Below are 16,306 nucleotides of genomic sequence, written 5' to 3' on the forward strand. Positions count from 1 at the left end.
AGAGCAGTAGCACCTACAAATATGTTTGCGATATGAAAACAAAATCAGCTGTATGGAACCTAACCTCAAAGCAACTAAATATTTGACACATATCTGTCAACGTCATATTCACTGGAAATTAGATAAATATAACTTGTATGTTTTCATCATTTACAACACGCTGAAATTAGATTATTTCAAGCCAATTTTAAAGAAAATAACGATATCAAATTTTGATTTTTAACCTTATAATTCCAGTAATAGAACTTTGATGTGAACTTTAACGATTGATAAGGAGGCATACGCATTACAAAAACAGTGCAATCAAATTATGAACATAGATTGAGAAGCAATCCTTATGTCTATTGTAAAACAAAATTACCAAATTGATATTAATGGCGACAAAGTTTCGGTGAATGATAGCGATCAAATCAACGACACAATCTCTGGTAATTTTTCAGTTCGTTTCTTCTGTATCTCTCTCTCTCTCTCTCTCTTTTTAACACATAATAACATTTGTCTCAGTTTTGTAATCCCACACCATACAAAACCCCAAATATATCACGGTTTCTTTTTTTTCTTTTTGGAAAAATAAAATTAAATTCGTATTGTTCCCCGACAACTTTGAATGTAACACATTTGAAAGTACAGAAAAAAGATGTTCTCTGATGCCAAACACAAAACAACTGTTCGTCTTTCTGTCTGTATTGAACAATAACAGTACACGTCAACAAATATGGCATCAAGTTTCTGCTGATTGTAACCTGTCAAATAACTTTTTTTTCAACATTCATTTAGGTATACCCGGGACAGTTAATACGCTCCACGATCAAACGATCGAGGAGAAAACAGTACCTCAGGTTTGTGATGCAGAAGACATAAAAAATGAAGAAGACAACAATAAGCCGAATACAGTGAACTTGATTGACATTTACTTGCTAAAACAAAACAGTATGGCTATTTATTATGGATGGCAAATCGTTTGCCTTATTATTTTCATTTTTACCGCATACGAAACATTACAAAGTGTGTAAGTATTCAACTTTTTTCTGTGACCATCATTTAGTCATTTTCATTTTCTCAACGGGTCTATCACTTCATTTAGTCTGCCAAAAGGTGAAAAATATCCAGAGCCGCAACGGTTTTTCTCTACTGATTCGTTCGTACAGGATTATCCGCATGGGAATTTAGGTGTGGTGCAGAAAAAAGTCGCCTTATCCGATTTATCGTTTGTTGTTTTTTATGCACCATGGTCAGCGGACAGCCAACATGCAAAACCAACCATCGAAACGATCTCAAAGAAATTCTATCGGGAAGCCAATTTTATGGCAATAAATTGCTGGCAACCTGACGGCGAGTGTCGTATGCAATACAAAAAAGTGATGTCATGGCCGGTTCTGATGGCTTATTCAAGGAATAACATTGCCGTACCATATAATGGACAGTGGACAGAGTCCGCATTAGCCAGATTCGTATATTTGATGATGAGACCTTTGCACCGAATTAGCCAACCAGAGCAATTGCTAGAGATAATTCATAACCATGATGCTGTTGTTACACTATTTGTAAATATGGACACAGGCCATACGTTCTACAATATTTTCCATCAAGCGGCAACAAAGTGGTTGGAAACAGATCCGGTTGGTGATGTGGCTTTTGTTGTTGTAACTGGCGAAACCATGAACCAGTTTGGAATTGAACGGGAGCCATCGCTACGTCTGTACCTGTGGAATCGCACTGTCGAATATGAGGATGAAGTGTGGAAAGCATCACTAATCCACAAGTGGATCGTTTCAAACAAACAACAAGTTACACAGTGGCTAGCACCACCTGGATCAAGGTCAAGGGAATTTGATGCGTTTGTCACAAAGGGGCCCGTTCTGGTTTTGTTTACACCACGCAATTTATGTGACTTCCCAAGCGATGCTTATGCAATGGTATAATGTTTTGTTATTATATCGAAATTCAAACGTTACAGTAATTTCTTCATTCTTACAGATCCGTCAAATTGGCTATGAATATTACAATTGCGCAAATGATGCATGGTTGAATGAAATGGGACGCACTTATATTTACAATCAACGAAAAATCAACATTAGGGATTATTATTTGCAAAAAAAGGAATGTGAATTATTAGCCAATTGGAAAAACTCGGTGGCTAACAAGTGTCCACCATTCGAACGACATTCATTTGTTGGCATTGGGAATTCATCAAAGATTCACTTCAATACTGTTAAAAGTAACAGCAAAGTGGATGGATACTGTGAAAAATTACCGGAATCCTATGAACAGATCTACGAAAAGTCGACATTCACTTTGAATGGATTGCCTATCTCAATTGTTGACACCAAAAATGACCTCCGATCATCTGAAAATATTTTCGCTGAATGGAAGGATATTCACTGTAAAATGATCAACCTTTCAAAGAAACTGCGATCGCAAATATTTCAAGATAAACTCTTGAAAAAGGTATTGACTTTACAATTTTGGTACTAATTAAAAATCGTCTTGAACATTGTTTCTTCTTCCCCTTAAAAAAAAACAGAACAACAACTCAAGTCAATTTGGCTTTCACAAGATCACTGGACTTGCATGCAAAACGAATAAAACTCTATCGTTCCTGGCAATGGATAGTCTAAACTACGGACTTGTCGCTGAAAAATTGGGCATTTCATTGAAAAATGTTGCACAAAACACGGCAGCTGTTATTATTGATGCACAGGTAATTGAAGTAACACAGTTTATCATTCGTATGCATCAAATGCTTATATTCGCTTTTATTTTAGGATGAATCTTCGTACGTGCTGAAAGACACATTATCAACAATAAATTTAATTGACTTCGTTTATAACTACACCATGCGTAAAGTATCACGTCATTTGCGACACGATCAAAATACAACACATTCACACTTTTATCGCTCTGTCAATAGTCAAAGTGACCAAAATTATCCAAATGTTGATAAAAAAATCACAAAACGGAAATTTGAGTCGATTGTTATACCAACCATATCTTCAGATAATTTTACAAATTTCCTCTCAGATCCGCATCGGGTTAGTGGCTTTTTTTTACATAGAAATGTTTAAATCCAAATATTCATTTTCTAATCCAAATATGTAAACATCATTGCAGACCGTGGCTGTGCTTTTCACATCATCACAATGTGCGTTTTGTACAATTTTTTCGGGTATTTTGTTGACTGTATCAAGAATATTGCGTGATGCGGACTACATAAAATTCGCTCGCATCGACAGTGATAAGAATGATTTACCTTGGCAGTATACAATGGAAACTATACCGGCTTTCATAGTTTTCAATAAGTAAGTTGACATTGTCGGCAATATTATTGCTGATTCCATTTCATGAACTCGCAAAAAATCTATGATTAAACTTTACTCAATGTTTATAGCAAATTGGAGAGTAGAAAATATCCGAGCGATATGGAGGTGACGGTACAGAATGTGTTGGGCTTTGTTTTATCAAATCTAAATAGATCGAATCGGTTGAGAGCTATTGCATCCATTGTGAAATATGGGAATCAACAAAAGCAATCGATTGAAAGTGCAATAAGTGTGCTACGACGTGAGACTGAAGATAATATTATTGATAGTTTACGCGCTTGGCGACTCAACACTCGAAAAAGAAATTATATTCTTCGACGCATACAAGCACTGCGTCGCCTTTATTTCACGCTTTACAGTCAAGCGTCGAACCGTGATTTAAATAAAGTGGACGAACTTATCAAAGAGGTATTGGTGGTTTGGATGCATGACACCTCTGTCTGAGGTTCAACGACTGATGACACCTAACCGAAATGATATTCCATCGAAAAGATTCAACGCTATTTATTACTTACGTTTTAGCATTACGTCTAAATTTGTCCAATCTACCAAATTATATCAAGCGGAAAAGAGACACCTGTCAAAACTGTAAATAAAAATTTATTTAAAATTTTACTGCGAACTATAGTCCTTTTGAATTGTAATAGATTTGAGCATATATTTTTTTGTAAGACCCGCCAAACCAATTCATTCCTTATTTGATAAGAAATTTAATAACAAACGGGAATAACGAAAATGAACTTGAACTTTTCTTTGTAATGTGTTTTATTGTTCATATCCCATTCATTTTTACAATGCAGTAAACTATATCGTTTGTGGCTGGTTTCGATTCTATGGCAGAAAGAATATGATGCAGAATGTTTAAAACAATTTGATTGAAATCAATTAACAATTCGTTCAATGAAAGAAATTAACCAAAAGAAAATTGTCGCCAATGAACATGATCTAGATAAGGCTGACAGTATTGTAAAAATGAGACAAAAATATGCTTATCTTTTCGATAATTTATGCTTAATCCAATTCGTTATTGGTGAATTTTTTCGAAGAATTCAGCTTGTTTGCGGTTTATGAGCGTTTTTAACTACATTAGGAAACTACCGAAGCCGAATGCCTGTTTTATGCTGTTGAAATAATATCCTCGCCAGTTTTTCGTGGTGTTATCGTATTCATTGGAAGGAACGCCAGTTTGTGTAAGATTCAAAACCGTATGATCCTCCTAAAAAAGTAAGAGAGAAAAAAAACGATGTGAACGATTCAGAACGAGAAAACAATTTAATGTTGTCCTCACCTTTTGTACAAAATCGATTGTGACTCGAGAGTAATGTCCGCTCGGCCATTGTTTGTAGCGCCAAGTTTTGACGATTTTTTCGTTTGGTACTAGTTCTTCGAATTTGCCGGTAATGTTTCCACCGAAGAGAACAAATTCACCACCGCGCACAGCATCGACCTTGGCATCCGAATGGGTGAACACCGACACCAGTTCCTGCTTTGTCAAAACCTCGTACAGATCTTTTACAGGACATTGAAATGTTTCCGTGATTGTTATCATTTTGACATCTAGTTTGCAGCCAACCGATGCAATGGCACTCTTTTTATCAGCACCCGAATTGATTGGCATCAAATTAACCTTTTTATTGAAACCACTTGTAATGTTAGACACACCGTCCGGCTTCACTTTTGCATCGTCTTTTTTCGGCAAAATCAATCCTTTGGAAAATTCTTCGCGCAACTCACGTAAGTAAACGCCTATTTGTGACCGAATCTGCGATCTCCCAATGTTGTACATGAATTGTTTTAACCGTTCCGACTCATCGCTTGATTCATCGATGCTGATTGTGATGTCGATATCATCTAAATCATTTTCCTCCGACAAATTCGGTATAGTAACCTTGCCCTTGTACGTTGGTTCACCTTCATCCAAGCTACCCTCCCAATTCAGCACTACATTCCATTCATAGAAAAAGATCAACTTGCCTTTTCTATTATTAGCCGTTGCTTCGCCGTCAACTGTATCAACTTGTACGACACTACAGTTGACTTTACTGTCATGCTTGATGGGGAAATTTTTGAATAAAGATTTGATCCGCTCTTTTGACCACGGCGTAGCATTTTTCTCCGTCCAATGCCAATTGTTAACGTTTGTTGCATCTGGCCGCTCCTCGACAATCCAGCGCGGATCTCCTTCACCCCACTTTGCCATTTTATTGTTGATTCCTTTTATTTGTTAATCACGAAAATCAATCAATTTTCTAATCGTTTTCAGTTTTGTTTTGATCAACTCTGTGCAGTGCTTTCACTTTTTCACCGCTCAAATACAGTTTGTTTGATGCTTTTCAATTCATACACAGTAACCAAATGAAAATAGTGAATAGAACTCGTCTTGAATGTGATTTTGTAGCAAATTCTAGAGCTTTCTCTGTTGATTTCGAAGCGAAATCTCGCCAGAACACATGAGACATGCAAAAAATTGCATATCAAAGTGAAGTTGGCTCTTGCATCTCGCCTCTTGACTTCGACGTTTCGTTCAAATGCCGAGTTTGGAATTGTTTTATATATTTTCTGCCATTATTATTGAATAAAATAATTAAGAAGAAACTATTCAAATCTTTGAATTAAATTCTATTTGAAAATCCATTTTTGGACGTTTTTTATAAACGCTCCATCATGTTACATTTGGTTTACCCGAACACAATATACATGTGTCAAGCGAATTTTTCATGGCGAATTGGACTCGTTTCGATTCGTTTGTTCCCAACTGTCAAATGACGTATCGCTCTCTATACAATAAATGTTTTGGATCGAAAAACTATACACACAAACATTGTAGCCCCGTTGGATGGATGACAGATGACACAACTAATTTTTCACTAAAATTTCATAAATCATTAAGTATTTCAAAAAATTTGGAATAAAAAGATATAATTTCAATTACAAACAAGCATTACGCGAATTTCCTTTAGATATGGATGATAACACATGGTATGTACAACAATTGAAACAATGATTCATTGGGTTTGCAGTCGTAGATAGTGTTCTGGTTTGGGACAGAACAAAGTTGGATTCAATTTTTCTTTTTATCATTCGATTCAATTATCGCTAAAATGTTTTTTTTTTATTTTAAAATGTTAATGCGAACACATTATAATCACAACGAATTATTAACACTTTGGTGTACCGCTATAGCTATATTGATTTAGCGTATCTGCACCACGATTTTTTTTTTGTCTACGTAATACATTCCAAGATAGTGAATGTGTTCGTATATATTGGACATATTAACTGTGCGTTAAACGATGTAAACAAGTGTTTTGCCATTTTTTTTTTGTTCAATAAGTGGGAAAACTGAAAAAATGAAATGATTTGAATTTGTGTTTTCGTCTAATTTCAGGTTAATTGAATTGGAATCGGCGCTGTTGGACGAGTGCAATGTGAACGATATCTACAGTATTTGCAATGGCAAAGCGATTCCCGAAACCCTACGGCCGGACGTTTGGCAAATTTGCCTTGATGTTCGATACAAGAATGATCAAATGGCACTTTTCAACGAAATCTTCGACTTACCATTTCAAACTGAATTGCGTCACGATTGCAGTGTTTTCGTTGATAAGCTAGGCAATGATGAAGAAGATAAACTGTCAGTGGTTTCAGACCTGGAATCAATTCTGACATTCTATTGTAAAAATCGAAGTTTGCAGTATGAGTCAAATAATGGATGGATTGAATTGTTGTTGCCGGTGCTGTCACTCAAACTAAGTCGATCTTACACATACAATTTGTTCGAAGCGATTCGCGACACATATATACCTAAAGGCTGCGTGAAAAATGGAAATGTTTTTCATTTGTTCAGACTGTTGATACTTTACCATGATCCTGAGCTGTGCTCCTTGCTAGACACAAAGAAAATAACACCAGATCAATATTCGATGTCATGGTTTCAAAGCCTGTTCGCGGCAACATGCACGCTTCCAGTTGTATTAAACATGTGGGATATGTATTTTCAACAAACAGATCCATTTTTAGTTTTCTACCTCGCTCTCATCATGCTAATCAATGGGCGAGAACAAATTCTCACGATGAAAGAGCAGACAGCTGAAGAAATAGTGAAATTTCTAACCTTCATGCCTTGTGCTCTAGAAGCCGGAGATGTCGTGGATTTTTGTTCATTGGCTCAATATTACGCAATGAAAACACCATCTTCATTCAAAACAGGATACCTAAAATCATTATTCGGCGCAGACACAAACTGTCCCGATCGGTCAATTTCACAAGCGCTTTGTTTACCCGTCACAGTTTATGAGTTAATCGAAAATATTTCCACATCACCGACCAATACGGATAGTGTTCGATTTTTCTTGGTCGACTGCAGACCCGCAGACCAATACAACTATGGACACTTACCAACGGCTTTCCACTTGGACAGTAATTTAATGTTACAGGAACCAGTCGCTTTTTCGACAGCTGTGTACGGCCTGCTTCGTGCACAAAAAATGGCCATCGAAGCGAATTCGGATGCAGGTGGCGAACACTTATGTTTTATGGGCTCGGGCCGCTTGGATGAAGATATGAAGATGCACATGGTAGTTGCATCTTTTCTTCAGAAAAACACACAATATGTATCCGTTCTAACCGGTGGCTTCGCTTCGATACATGACTATTTCGGACAACATACGCACGAGTACCTAAAAGATCATGACCCAATGCGATGCCTTATGTGTATCGGGCCCAGTAGCAGCAAGGCCAACGCAATACCCAACAGTAATAGCACTGAACGAATTAATCACGCACCATCAACATCAAGCCTAAAGTCACAACCATCGATCGATTTGTTTAGCAAGTTTTCTAGTGTTGTAAAAAGTAAATCGCAAGAAGTGAAAGGAAAATTCATGGATTACATCGCCAATCCATACACAACGCAGTCGGGAGCCTCGCCCAATGTGCCGCTCGAGAAACATGTCAACAAAAGTGAGAAAAATGGTAAACGATACCGAAATGTAGCTCCTGTCTTCAGTATCGATGAGGACAATATTGATTCAATTGTGGATAATGACGAAGAAAATGCAAATAATGAGGAAAATGTAAAGGAAACGATTAACATACAGAACTACACCAAGAACTCCGATGTCATTACGGCACTCAAATGTCAAGAGGTTCATATGAATGGTTATATGTACGACAGTCACTTGATTTTAACAACAACTCATTTGATTGTACTTCGCGATCTCGATAAAAAGGGTACAGCCGAGATAATAGTTCGTCGACCTCTCTCAAACATTGTAAAAATTACGGCCAAAAAAAGACATCGCGATCTAATTACCTTTAAATATGGTATACCGGATGGCGAAGAACTACTTATCACCGATATGGATCGTTTTCTCATACCAAACGCAAGTGAAGCGACGGCATTAGTCTCCAAGCAAATCATAAAACAGTTGGAAAACACCAAAAATGAAGATTCTAATAAATAATAATTGTTCGTTATAGTTTTATCGAATTTTTCTATGTTAAAACGTTTTCATGTATATTTTTTTTAGATTTTAAACATTCTGTAATTCATTAGCAAATTAAATATGTGCGTGAAGTCGAAGGAAGAATCGAAAAATTTGAACCCGAAGCCTATGAAAACCATTCAATAACCATATTCTGTATTCCTAGATTTGTGAAAAAAAATGTTTATTTATATCAACTTTGTAGAATATAATATTTATTTTTAACAAAAACAAATGGTGTTCATTCTTCGCATCCTTCCAATTCTAACAATTATTTTCGTACTTATAGATCACTTCTCTGATGAATTCATGCTTATAAGCATCTAACAATTATCAACCCAAATACAACCAATTCCAGGCACATATCCAAGGTTGAATACGGGGGTAGATTTAACCGTAGAAGTAACCGTCATAGCTAAAGGTCCCAGAGCGTTTTTGGCGAATTGCCCGACTATCAGGCGAAAAATGTGAAACAAAAGAATTTCTTTGAATTGTGGGTTTTGTTATGTTTTTTCTTTGCATACATGTGTGTAAATATGAACATATGATTATGTTGTTTGATATGAATACTTTTAATTACGGATGGACTTTATTTGAATTGGTTTTGGCAATCAAGATGTTTTTGTAGATCAAGATGTTGTTTGAATATTCATCTTTTTCATTACGGGATTCTTGATACGGGATTGTGTGAGAAACCAAAGTTGCTTCTTTAGCAGCCAACACTAATGAATTTCCATCGGGTTTGGCTTAAAGTATACAAAAAATGAAATGAATTTTCTGTGCATACTTTGGTGAAGAAATGAAATTTTACCTTTGAAAAAATTTGTCATTTGTTTTGAGCTCGTTGCACTGCTCGCGAGAGATTTGTGTTTTTCACTTTCAGCGTGTCGACTTACGCTACTTTCACCATTACCGCTTTCAACCATGGATATTTGTCCACCCAAGATTGATTGAATTTGCACTTGCCCCCCATTTTGTATCAAAATAAAAAACAAATTAACAAAAAACCATACACAACTCAATTGATTTCAACCGCTCAGTTGCTCGACTGACAATTTCACAATAAGCCGATCAAATGAACTGAGTCACAAATCAACACATAATTTATTTATTTATTTATTTATTTACGGCAAATGTTTGTAACATGAACGCCCTTACAAACTAGTGTTGACAATAAATATGAAATTTCTTTATTCTATTATACTTTCTTAAGAATTACATACATTTTTTTCTTTGGTTTCTTGTTAAGTAAGTCATGGCTTAGTTGTTTATTAAGGAGAATTTTTTTCAAATGTTTCTTAAAAATATAATCATATTTCAATGAGAGTTTAGTGTTCGCTGTCTCACATTATGAGACACAAATACACAGAAAGTGTGCATTTGAATACTATGTTGTCCGCGTAACACATAGCACACTTGATTTTGGATATCGTGAATTTGTGCACCCTCAGCAGATTTGATCCACTGAGAATGAAAACAGCGCATTGAATTGATTGGCGAACAAAACCAAACACAGCATTTTTTTCTAAATAATTCTCAAGTAAAAATTCACACTAATAAAATCGCTATGCTGTAGTTATGCTCACACTGATTGTCGTTCAGAAATGAGTGTGACCCATACATTTGTGAGCGACAATGAGTGTGGTATATATTTAGAGTGTGTAGTGTATGTATGTAACACTCGTTGACGCTCACAAATGTATGGGCCACGCTGAATTTTGGACGACAATCAGTGTGTGCATTGTGTACACACTCCAATTCGATTTCCTGGCACGTTAGAGCAAACGAGTGCACAATATTGTTTGAAAGAGAGCGAGCGATAAACACACAAATCGACACCGAAATTGCTTTGCACTCGACGCCGAGATCTCAGTGTCTAGTGTCCACTCTCTGTATGGTAACCGGGCGTGAATTTTGCTACTGAATTTCCACCAGAAACCATTAATGAATCTGAAAATCTTCTGAATCTGTCGGAGCACTTCTGAATGCTTTTGAATAGCTTCCAAAATGGACGAATCTACTGAAAATGAGTAATGGTCCGCGGTCGGTCGCGATTTTCGCGAAGCTGATAAAAGATAGAGGTTTGGTGTCTCTGGCAAAGTTGTAGTACTCGAATTCTTCTATAATTTTGCTCAAGACTGCTATGTCTTATCTCTTATCAGTTAGGCGCAAATAAAAAACACGCGCATAAAGCAAGGTTTTTTTGCTTATGATTTTTCGCGTTTTCCACGAAACTGATAAGAGATAACTGATAACTGTCTAGAGCGAAGTTGTAGAGAACCTCATGCACTATAAATTTTTTAAGACGCTAGTTCGTTATCTCTTATTAGTTCCGCGAAAAACAAGGTAAACCACGACTGTACACCAAATTTCGCGGTTTTTCGCGGAAGTGATGAAAGATAAAGAATTGTCGTCTTCACAGTTTTTATAGTGCTTAAAATTTTCAACAACTTTGCTCCACACACTTTCCGGTTATCTCCTATCAGACCCAAATTCTTTTTTCTATGTGCAATGCGATTTTATATAAAATAAAATCTCTACTGTGATTTTTAGGTATAAATTGAGAAAAGAAATGTTCGAAAATCAACTTTGAATGTAGTATGATTTGTTATAGGCGACAAACGATTGAATCCAGGATTAAATGCAACTGGTTGTTTCTTAATTTATTTAGACATTAATGTTTGTGCTATTGTTTGTGTTGTTTATCATCAAAGCACGCTCAATTGCCATCTCAAGAAAATGATTAAAAAATATTTTGTGATCAAAATAGAATAAATAAATCAATAAAACATCGTATTCAGTTGGACTTTCGACAAAAGAATAGATGCGTTGCAAATCATCAATGAATCACAAGAGATCCAGGATCGAACAATCATCAACGAAAAGATCATCTTGCTTTAGCTTTTTATTTAAAAAAAAGTTGTGTTTTCCTAATGTGATAATGAATTCATATGTGAAATTTGCTAGAAATTGAAGAACTTTATATTTTCAGTGCATAAAGTGGGCGAAATAACGCATAGAGGATTTGATGTTCCATGTTCGTGAACATCAATATTGGTGATTAGCAAGTTTCAATTTTTTTCCACTACGCGGTAGTCGGGCGCTGCGTGCAAGTTTCTGGATGTCGCATGTATGTGTCGACGGCGAAGACTAATCATGTTCAAGTCTGACAATCGCTGCCCGTACGGTGTGATTGAGTATTGGTTGTGCACGGATGGGTATTATAGTGAATTGTCGTTGCACGGATTCAATTTTGTCGCTCTGGATCTTGTCCCGGCAAGAGCCCAACATTTTATCAGCGACGAGTTTAACAACTGTTCCAGAGAAATCTGGACCAAATGTTTCGAAAAACCACAATTGAACTGCTGAGAATAAAAGGCTGACGATTGTAGGTTTTTCGCAAAAGCGGGATAAAAATCAGTCGCACGCAAAAGAGACATTTCAAAAGGTTGCACGCAAGAGAGAAGTATATTGTTGTTGTAATCACGGCTTGAAAATTCGAAATGCGACAAAATAAAATGTTCCGTTTGCGTGCAACCTTTTGAAATGTCTCTTTTGCGTGCGACTGATTTTTATCCCGCTTTTGCGAAAAACCTGCAATCGTCAGCCTTTTATTCTCAGCAGTTCAAATCATTTTGAATGACAGTTCGTTAGAACATCAAATTAGAACCAAAATAGCTATTTATGATAAGTGACGTCATCTCTTGTTCGATTTTGTTGTGGAACTCATTACAATAGTTAGTCTCCACAAAGGACAAGGATACTTGACTGAACGAAAGATGAAAAGGAAAAGAAATGAAAACTGTTATTTACCGACCGAAATTAAATTGCACCTTTACATTCTAGCCTATGTTGAAAATCATCCAATTTTGGAAAATATTACGGATCTTGTTGATGACCACAGCAATTCATACCGTTGCACCCGAATTGGTTGAATGTCGTATCTTTAACGTACGAAATAAAATGCGCACCAAAGTAGGAAATAACACCAATTAATTCATATTTATGAATGTCATTTCCATTTTTACACTCGACACAATAACACGGCAATGATAATGGAATATCAATTACAGTGTCACTTAAATTATGAGTAATTTTTTCACGTTTCTTTTTTATGGTTTGTCTATCCAGAATAATTTTTTTAACGACAGATGAACTTGTGATCTCGACACTTTCACTGTCCACTAATTCTTCACTACAATCGCGATTCAGTTTAACTTTTTTTCGGTACAATTCAGAAATGAATTTAAAATATAATTTTTACTATCAAAATGTTCTGATTTTGTTTGCGGGATTCTGTGTGTTTGAGTACTGTACGAGAAAAATTCGTTTGTCACATTTTCACAAACGACGCATCGGGCTTTGGCGCAAACAATGCGGTATCGCCTAGATATATCCATTGGATATTTCTGCTAGACGGCATATTTTGTTGCGTTTATACAAACGCTTCGTTAAACAGTGACGGTGTCGCGCGCGACATACATAGAACAGATCGCATTTGAGGAGGCGTCGCAAATACAAATACATGAGCGATCAAGTCTTTGAACACATACGAACCGCGGGCACACAAATGGTAGCGTCCTTAAATGCGCTCTGTTCTGTGTATGTCACGCGCGACACCGTCACTGTGTAACGAAGCGTTTTTTCAAACGCAACAAAATATGCCGTCTAGCAGAAATATCCAATGGATATATCTAGGCGATACCGCATTGCTTGCTTTGGCGACACCACTTTTAATGAAGAGATTTTTTAATGAATTGCATTTTTCCAAATAATTTTGACGTCTTGGCGGATCAAAATTTGTGATGATAGCTTCGCGATAAATTACACCTAATTGTACTAAATATTCAATGATTCCTGTAATCAATTCGGACAGATATACGCTTGGGGGTTAAGTTTCGTTATAAACAAGCGAATAAAGTCAATCGTCGATTTTAATTCCAAATTAATTTCATCATGTAAAATAGGATCACTTTTCACTTTCTTCGCAAGTAGTTGAAATACGTCATGCACACAAAATAGTCGGTTTGTCAGATTTCAGATATTTGACATAAATGTCAGTTCATGTGAAATTTAAATGAATTTCACATAAACCGTGCCTATATAAATGTATGGTTATGACGTTTATGTAGATCTTGTCAAATCTTCGCAAAAGGGTTGGTTCATATGAAGTTTTGACAAAATCTACATAAACGTCATAGCCATACATTTATATAGGCACGGTTTATGTGAAATTCATTTAAATTTCACATGAACTGACATTTATGTCAAATATCTGAAATCCGACAAACCGATTATTTTGTGTGTGAAGCAAACAAATTAACTTCGCAGTAGAATAAATTTCTTTCGCTGGAATCAGTGGCTTTTCTCGTATAACGCGTTCACTACTTAAATACACTGATGAATTACAATCATCGCATGTTGTTTTTTGATCAAGTTGTAGAACAATTTGTTTTGACGATCCACAAATTAATGTTAGATTCCTCATAAAATGATGAAAATCGCGTACGAAATTTGATATGATCCGTAATATTTGAATCACTGCTATGATAATATATATTGGTTGGCATCTGTTCTAACGATTGTTTGATTGTTTGGATGTAATGACAGGCGGCCGTTCGAACTCGGTTAATGAAACCTTGGTCGGCTCTTCTTCTTGTACATTTCGTTGTGATCGTGCACGTTGTGAACGTGCCCGTTGGGACATCATCGTTGGTTGTTGTTGTTGTTGTTGTTGTTGTTGTTGTTGTTGTTGTTCGCCGAGCTCTATGAATTCGTGTGTCAAACTGCTCCAAAATTCGAACATTTCTTTGCATTGATCTCTTCAATACATCAAATCGTCTCGATGCACGTCTTCAGTACAAAGATCTTATAAAAAATCAACACATCATCTGGCAACACCTGTCAAATTAGACGTCTACTTTTTTTACTCTCCGTCTATTTTCAACAATTTTTATGTTTTCAAATTGTTTCTCGTCTTAATTATATGATATTTTACATCTAATTAAAAGTTTAAGTCCTGTTTTACCTCAGCAATATAAAGTTTTCGTTTGACATTTATTTTTGTGTACAGTTTCCAGTCTATAATTTTTTCACGTTTTTCTTCGTTCTGTTTACTTGTTATTGTTGTTGCCTACTGACTGACTGTAAACATGTGTACATCAAACTGTGAGGTTAAAAGCCAAATCGCTGAGCTGCTGACAATGCTCGAGCCAATATGGACCAAATTAAACCAGCTCAAAAAACTTTATCCTGACGAAATTAGCTCTGTGAGTTCGGACAAAGCCGATAAATCGGCAAACTCACGCAAACTGAGCCCATGGATGAAACACCATCACCAACTCAAGCTCAGCAACAAATATCTGACAAATATCGGACAACGTGTCAAACTCGGGTTTACCGCTTGGAGACTTGCAAAATGTAAACATTTCACGGCGGAATAAAAGCAAGCGACCCAGACTTGATTCGGAAGAACTGAACTCTTCAGAGGAAGAGCAAAGTGACACTTCACCGCTGTGCAAATTGGTTTTTCGTCGTGATGCCAGCGGGAACAGTGGACAAAACGGTACAAATTCAAATCCCGTTGATACTGTATTGATGCGCTCGGTTTATTTAACCAAATTTCTACCGACAACCGAGCCTGCCGACATTTTTAATCACGTGAATAGCATTGAAACCGTCCGACCATTGACAAGTGATTTCAAAATAACCAAGCTCGTGAAGAAAGACAACAAAATGGAGTTGTAATTCGTATCATTCAAACTTGATGTTCCTCGCCAACACTTTGACAAGGTAATAGCGGCAGGTATTTGGCCTCAACCCGTCGTGAAGAGACAGTACAACGGCTGCACAGGTCACTACGAAGGAAATCGTCACGATTTTCATCGCCGATGTTGCAACTAGAGTCATGCACATCGGATGAACACTGCGTCTTGTGTACAATCTATTACCAAAACTGTCGTAGCATATGCAACAAACACAAACGCTTCTTTTGTACCACTGTTTCCTGCGATCACGATATGATAATTTTAACTGAAACGTGGCTCAGAAATGATATTTATGATGCTGAATTTTTTGACGATTCATATTCTGTTTTTCGTAAGGATAGACTTTTTCAACGTGGCAGCGGTGTACCAATTGCAACCAAAAACGAAAAGTTTGCCAGTGAAGAGATTAAAATTGGCGGTGCTGACCATTTGGAATACGTTTGTGTGAAAGCTACTACTAAATCACACGTCATCTACATCTACATCTACTGTGCATACTATTTAAAACGCTTGTTCTTCGGTTGAATTCCCTCTTATGACAAAAACTTCATTCAGTATCTGTCATCGCCATGCGATGAATGCGATAAATGTGATCACAACCGTCGTTACGGCGGGTTTAGGTTTGTGTTACTTATTGTGACATTGTGACAACATTATTATGATTCAAACATCCTCCCACCCCATGAACGGAGTGAAGGTTTTGGATATAACATTGGTGTTTAATCAGGACAAG

The 16,306-nt window shown here is 36.5% G+C and overlaps 3 protein-coding genes across 4 annotated transcripts; 2 read left to right on the forward strand and 1 right to left on the reverse strand.

The window, feature by feature from the left end:
* Positions 1-72: 72 nt before the first annotated feature.
* LOC129570226 (thioredoxin domain-containing protein 11) lies at positions 73-4,066 on the forward strand. Its single transcript, XM_055449760.1, has 8 exons — positions 73-428; positions 778-1,009; positions 1,085-1,916; positions 1,978-2,448; positions 2,525-2,701; positions 2,766-3,032; positions 3,112-3,299; positions 3,389-4,066. Exons 1-8 carry the CDS (start codon positions 338-340, stop codon positions 3,762-3,764), a joined length of 2,634 nt encoding a protein of 877 aa, XP_055305735.1. The 5' UTR covers positions 73-337; the 3' UTR covers positions 3,765-4,066.
* Position 4,067: 1 nt separating this feature from the next.
* On the reverse strand, positions 4,068-5,814 carry LOC129570231 (activator of 90 kDa heat shock protein ATPase homolog 1). Its single transcript, XM_055449767.1, has 2 exons — positions 4,609-5,814; positions 4,068-4,536 (listed from the first exon to the last, which is right to left on the reverse strand). The coding sequence occupies exons 1-2, from the start codon at positions 5,518-5,520 to the stop codon at positions 4,402-4,404; spliced, it is 1,047 nt and encodes a 348-aa protein (XP_055305742.1). The 5' UTR covers positions 5,521-5,814; the 3' UTR covers positions 4,068-4,401.
* A 239-nt stretch (positions 5,815-6,053) lies between these two features.
* Positions 6,054-9,041, forward strand: LOC129570227 (TBC1 domain family member 23). 2 transcript variants are annotated; one of them, XM_055449761.1, is made up of 2 exons: positions 6,054-6,299; positions 6,709-9,041. In XM_055449761.1, exons 1-2 carry the CDS (start codon positions 6,283-6,285, stop codon positions 8,783-8,785), a joined length of 2,094 nt encoding a protein of 697 aa, XP_055305736.1. In that variant the 5' UTR covers positions 6,054-6,282; the 3' UTR covers positions 8,786-9,041. The 2 variants fall into 2 exon arrangements, with proteins under 2 accessions (XP_055305736.1, XP_055305737.1); XM_055449762.1 differs by lacking the exon at positions 6,054-6,299 and adding an exon at positions 6,328-6,615.
* The last annotated feature ends 7,265 nt before the right edge of the window (positions 9,042-16,306 follow it).

Source organism: Sitodiplosis mosellana, unplaced genomic scaffold (assembly GCF_009176505.1).
Source record: "Sitodiplosis mosellana isolate CC-2019 unplaced genomic scaffold, AAFC_SMos_1.0 Smas_scaffold_47, whole genome shotgun sequence".
Classification (NCBI taxonomy): Eukaryota; Metazoa; Arthropoda; class Insecta; order Diptera; family Cecidomyiidae; genus Sitodiplosis; species Sitodiplosis mosellana.

Coding starts and splice junctions, on each gene's coding strand:
- LOC129570226 (XM_055449760.1), top strand. CDS start 338: ATGTCTATTGTAAAACAAAATTACCAAATTGATATTAATGGCGACAAA. Junction 1,917..1,977: donor CAAGCGATGCTTATGCAATG/GTATAATGTTTT, acceptor TCATTCTTACAG/ATCCGTCAAATTGGCTATGA. Junction 2,702..2,765: donor CTGTTATTATTGATGCACAG/GTAATTGAAGTA, acceptor CTTTTATTTTAG/GATGAATCTTCGTACGTGCT.
- LOC129570231 (XM_055449767.1), bottom strand. CDS start 5,520: ATGGCAAAGTGGGGTGAAGGAGATCCGCGCTGGATTGTCGAGGAGCGG. Junction 4,537..4,608: donor CAATCGATTTTGTACAAAAG/GTGAGGACAACA, acceptor TTACTTTTTTAG/GAGGATCATACGGTTTTGAA.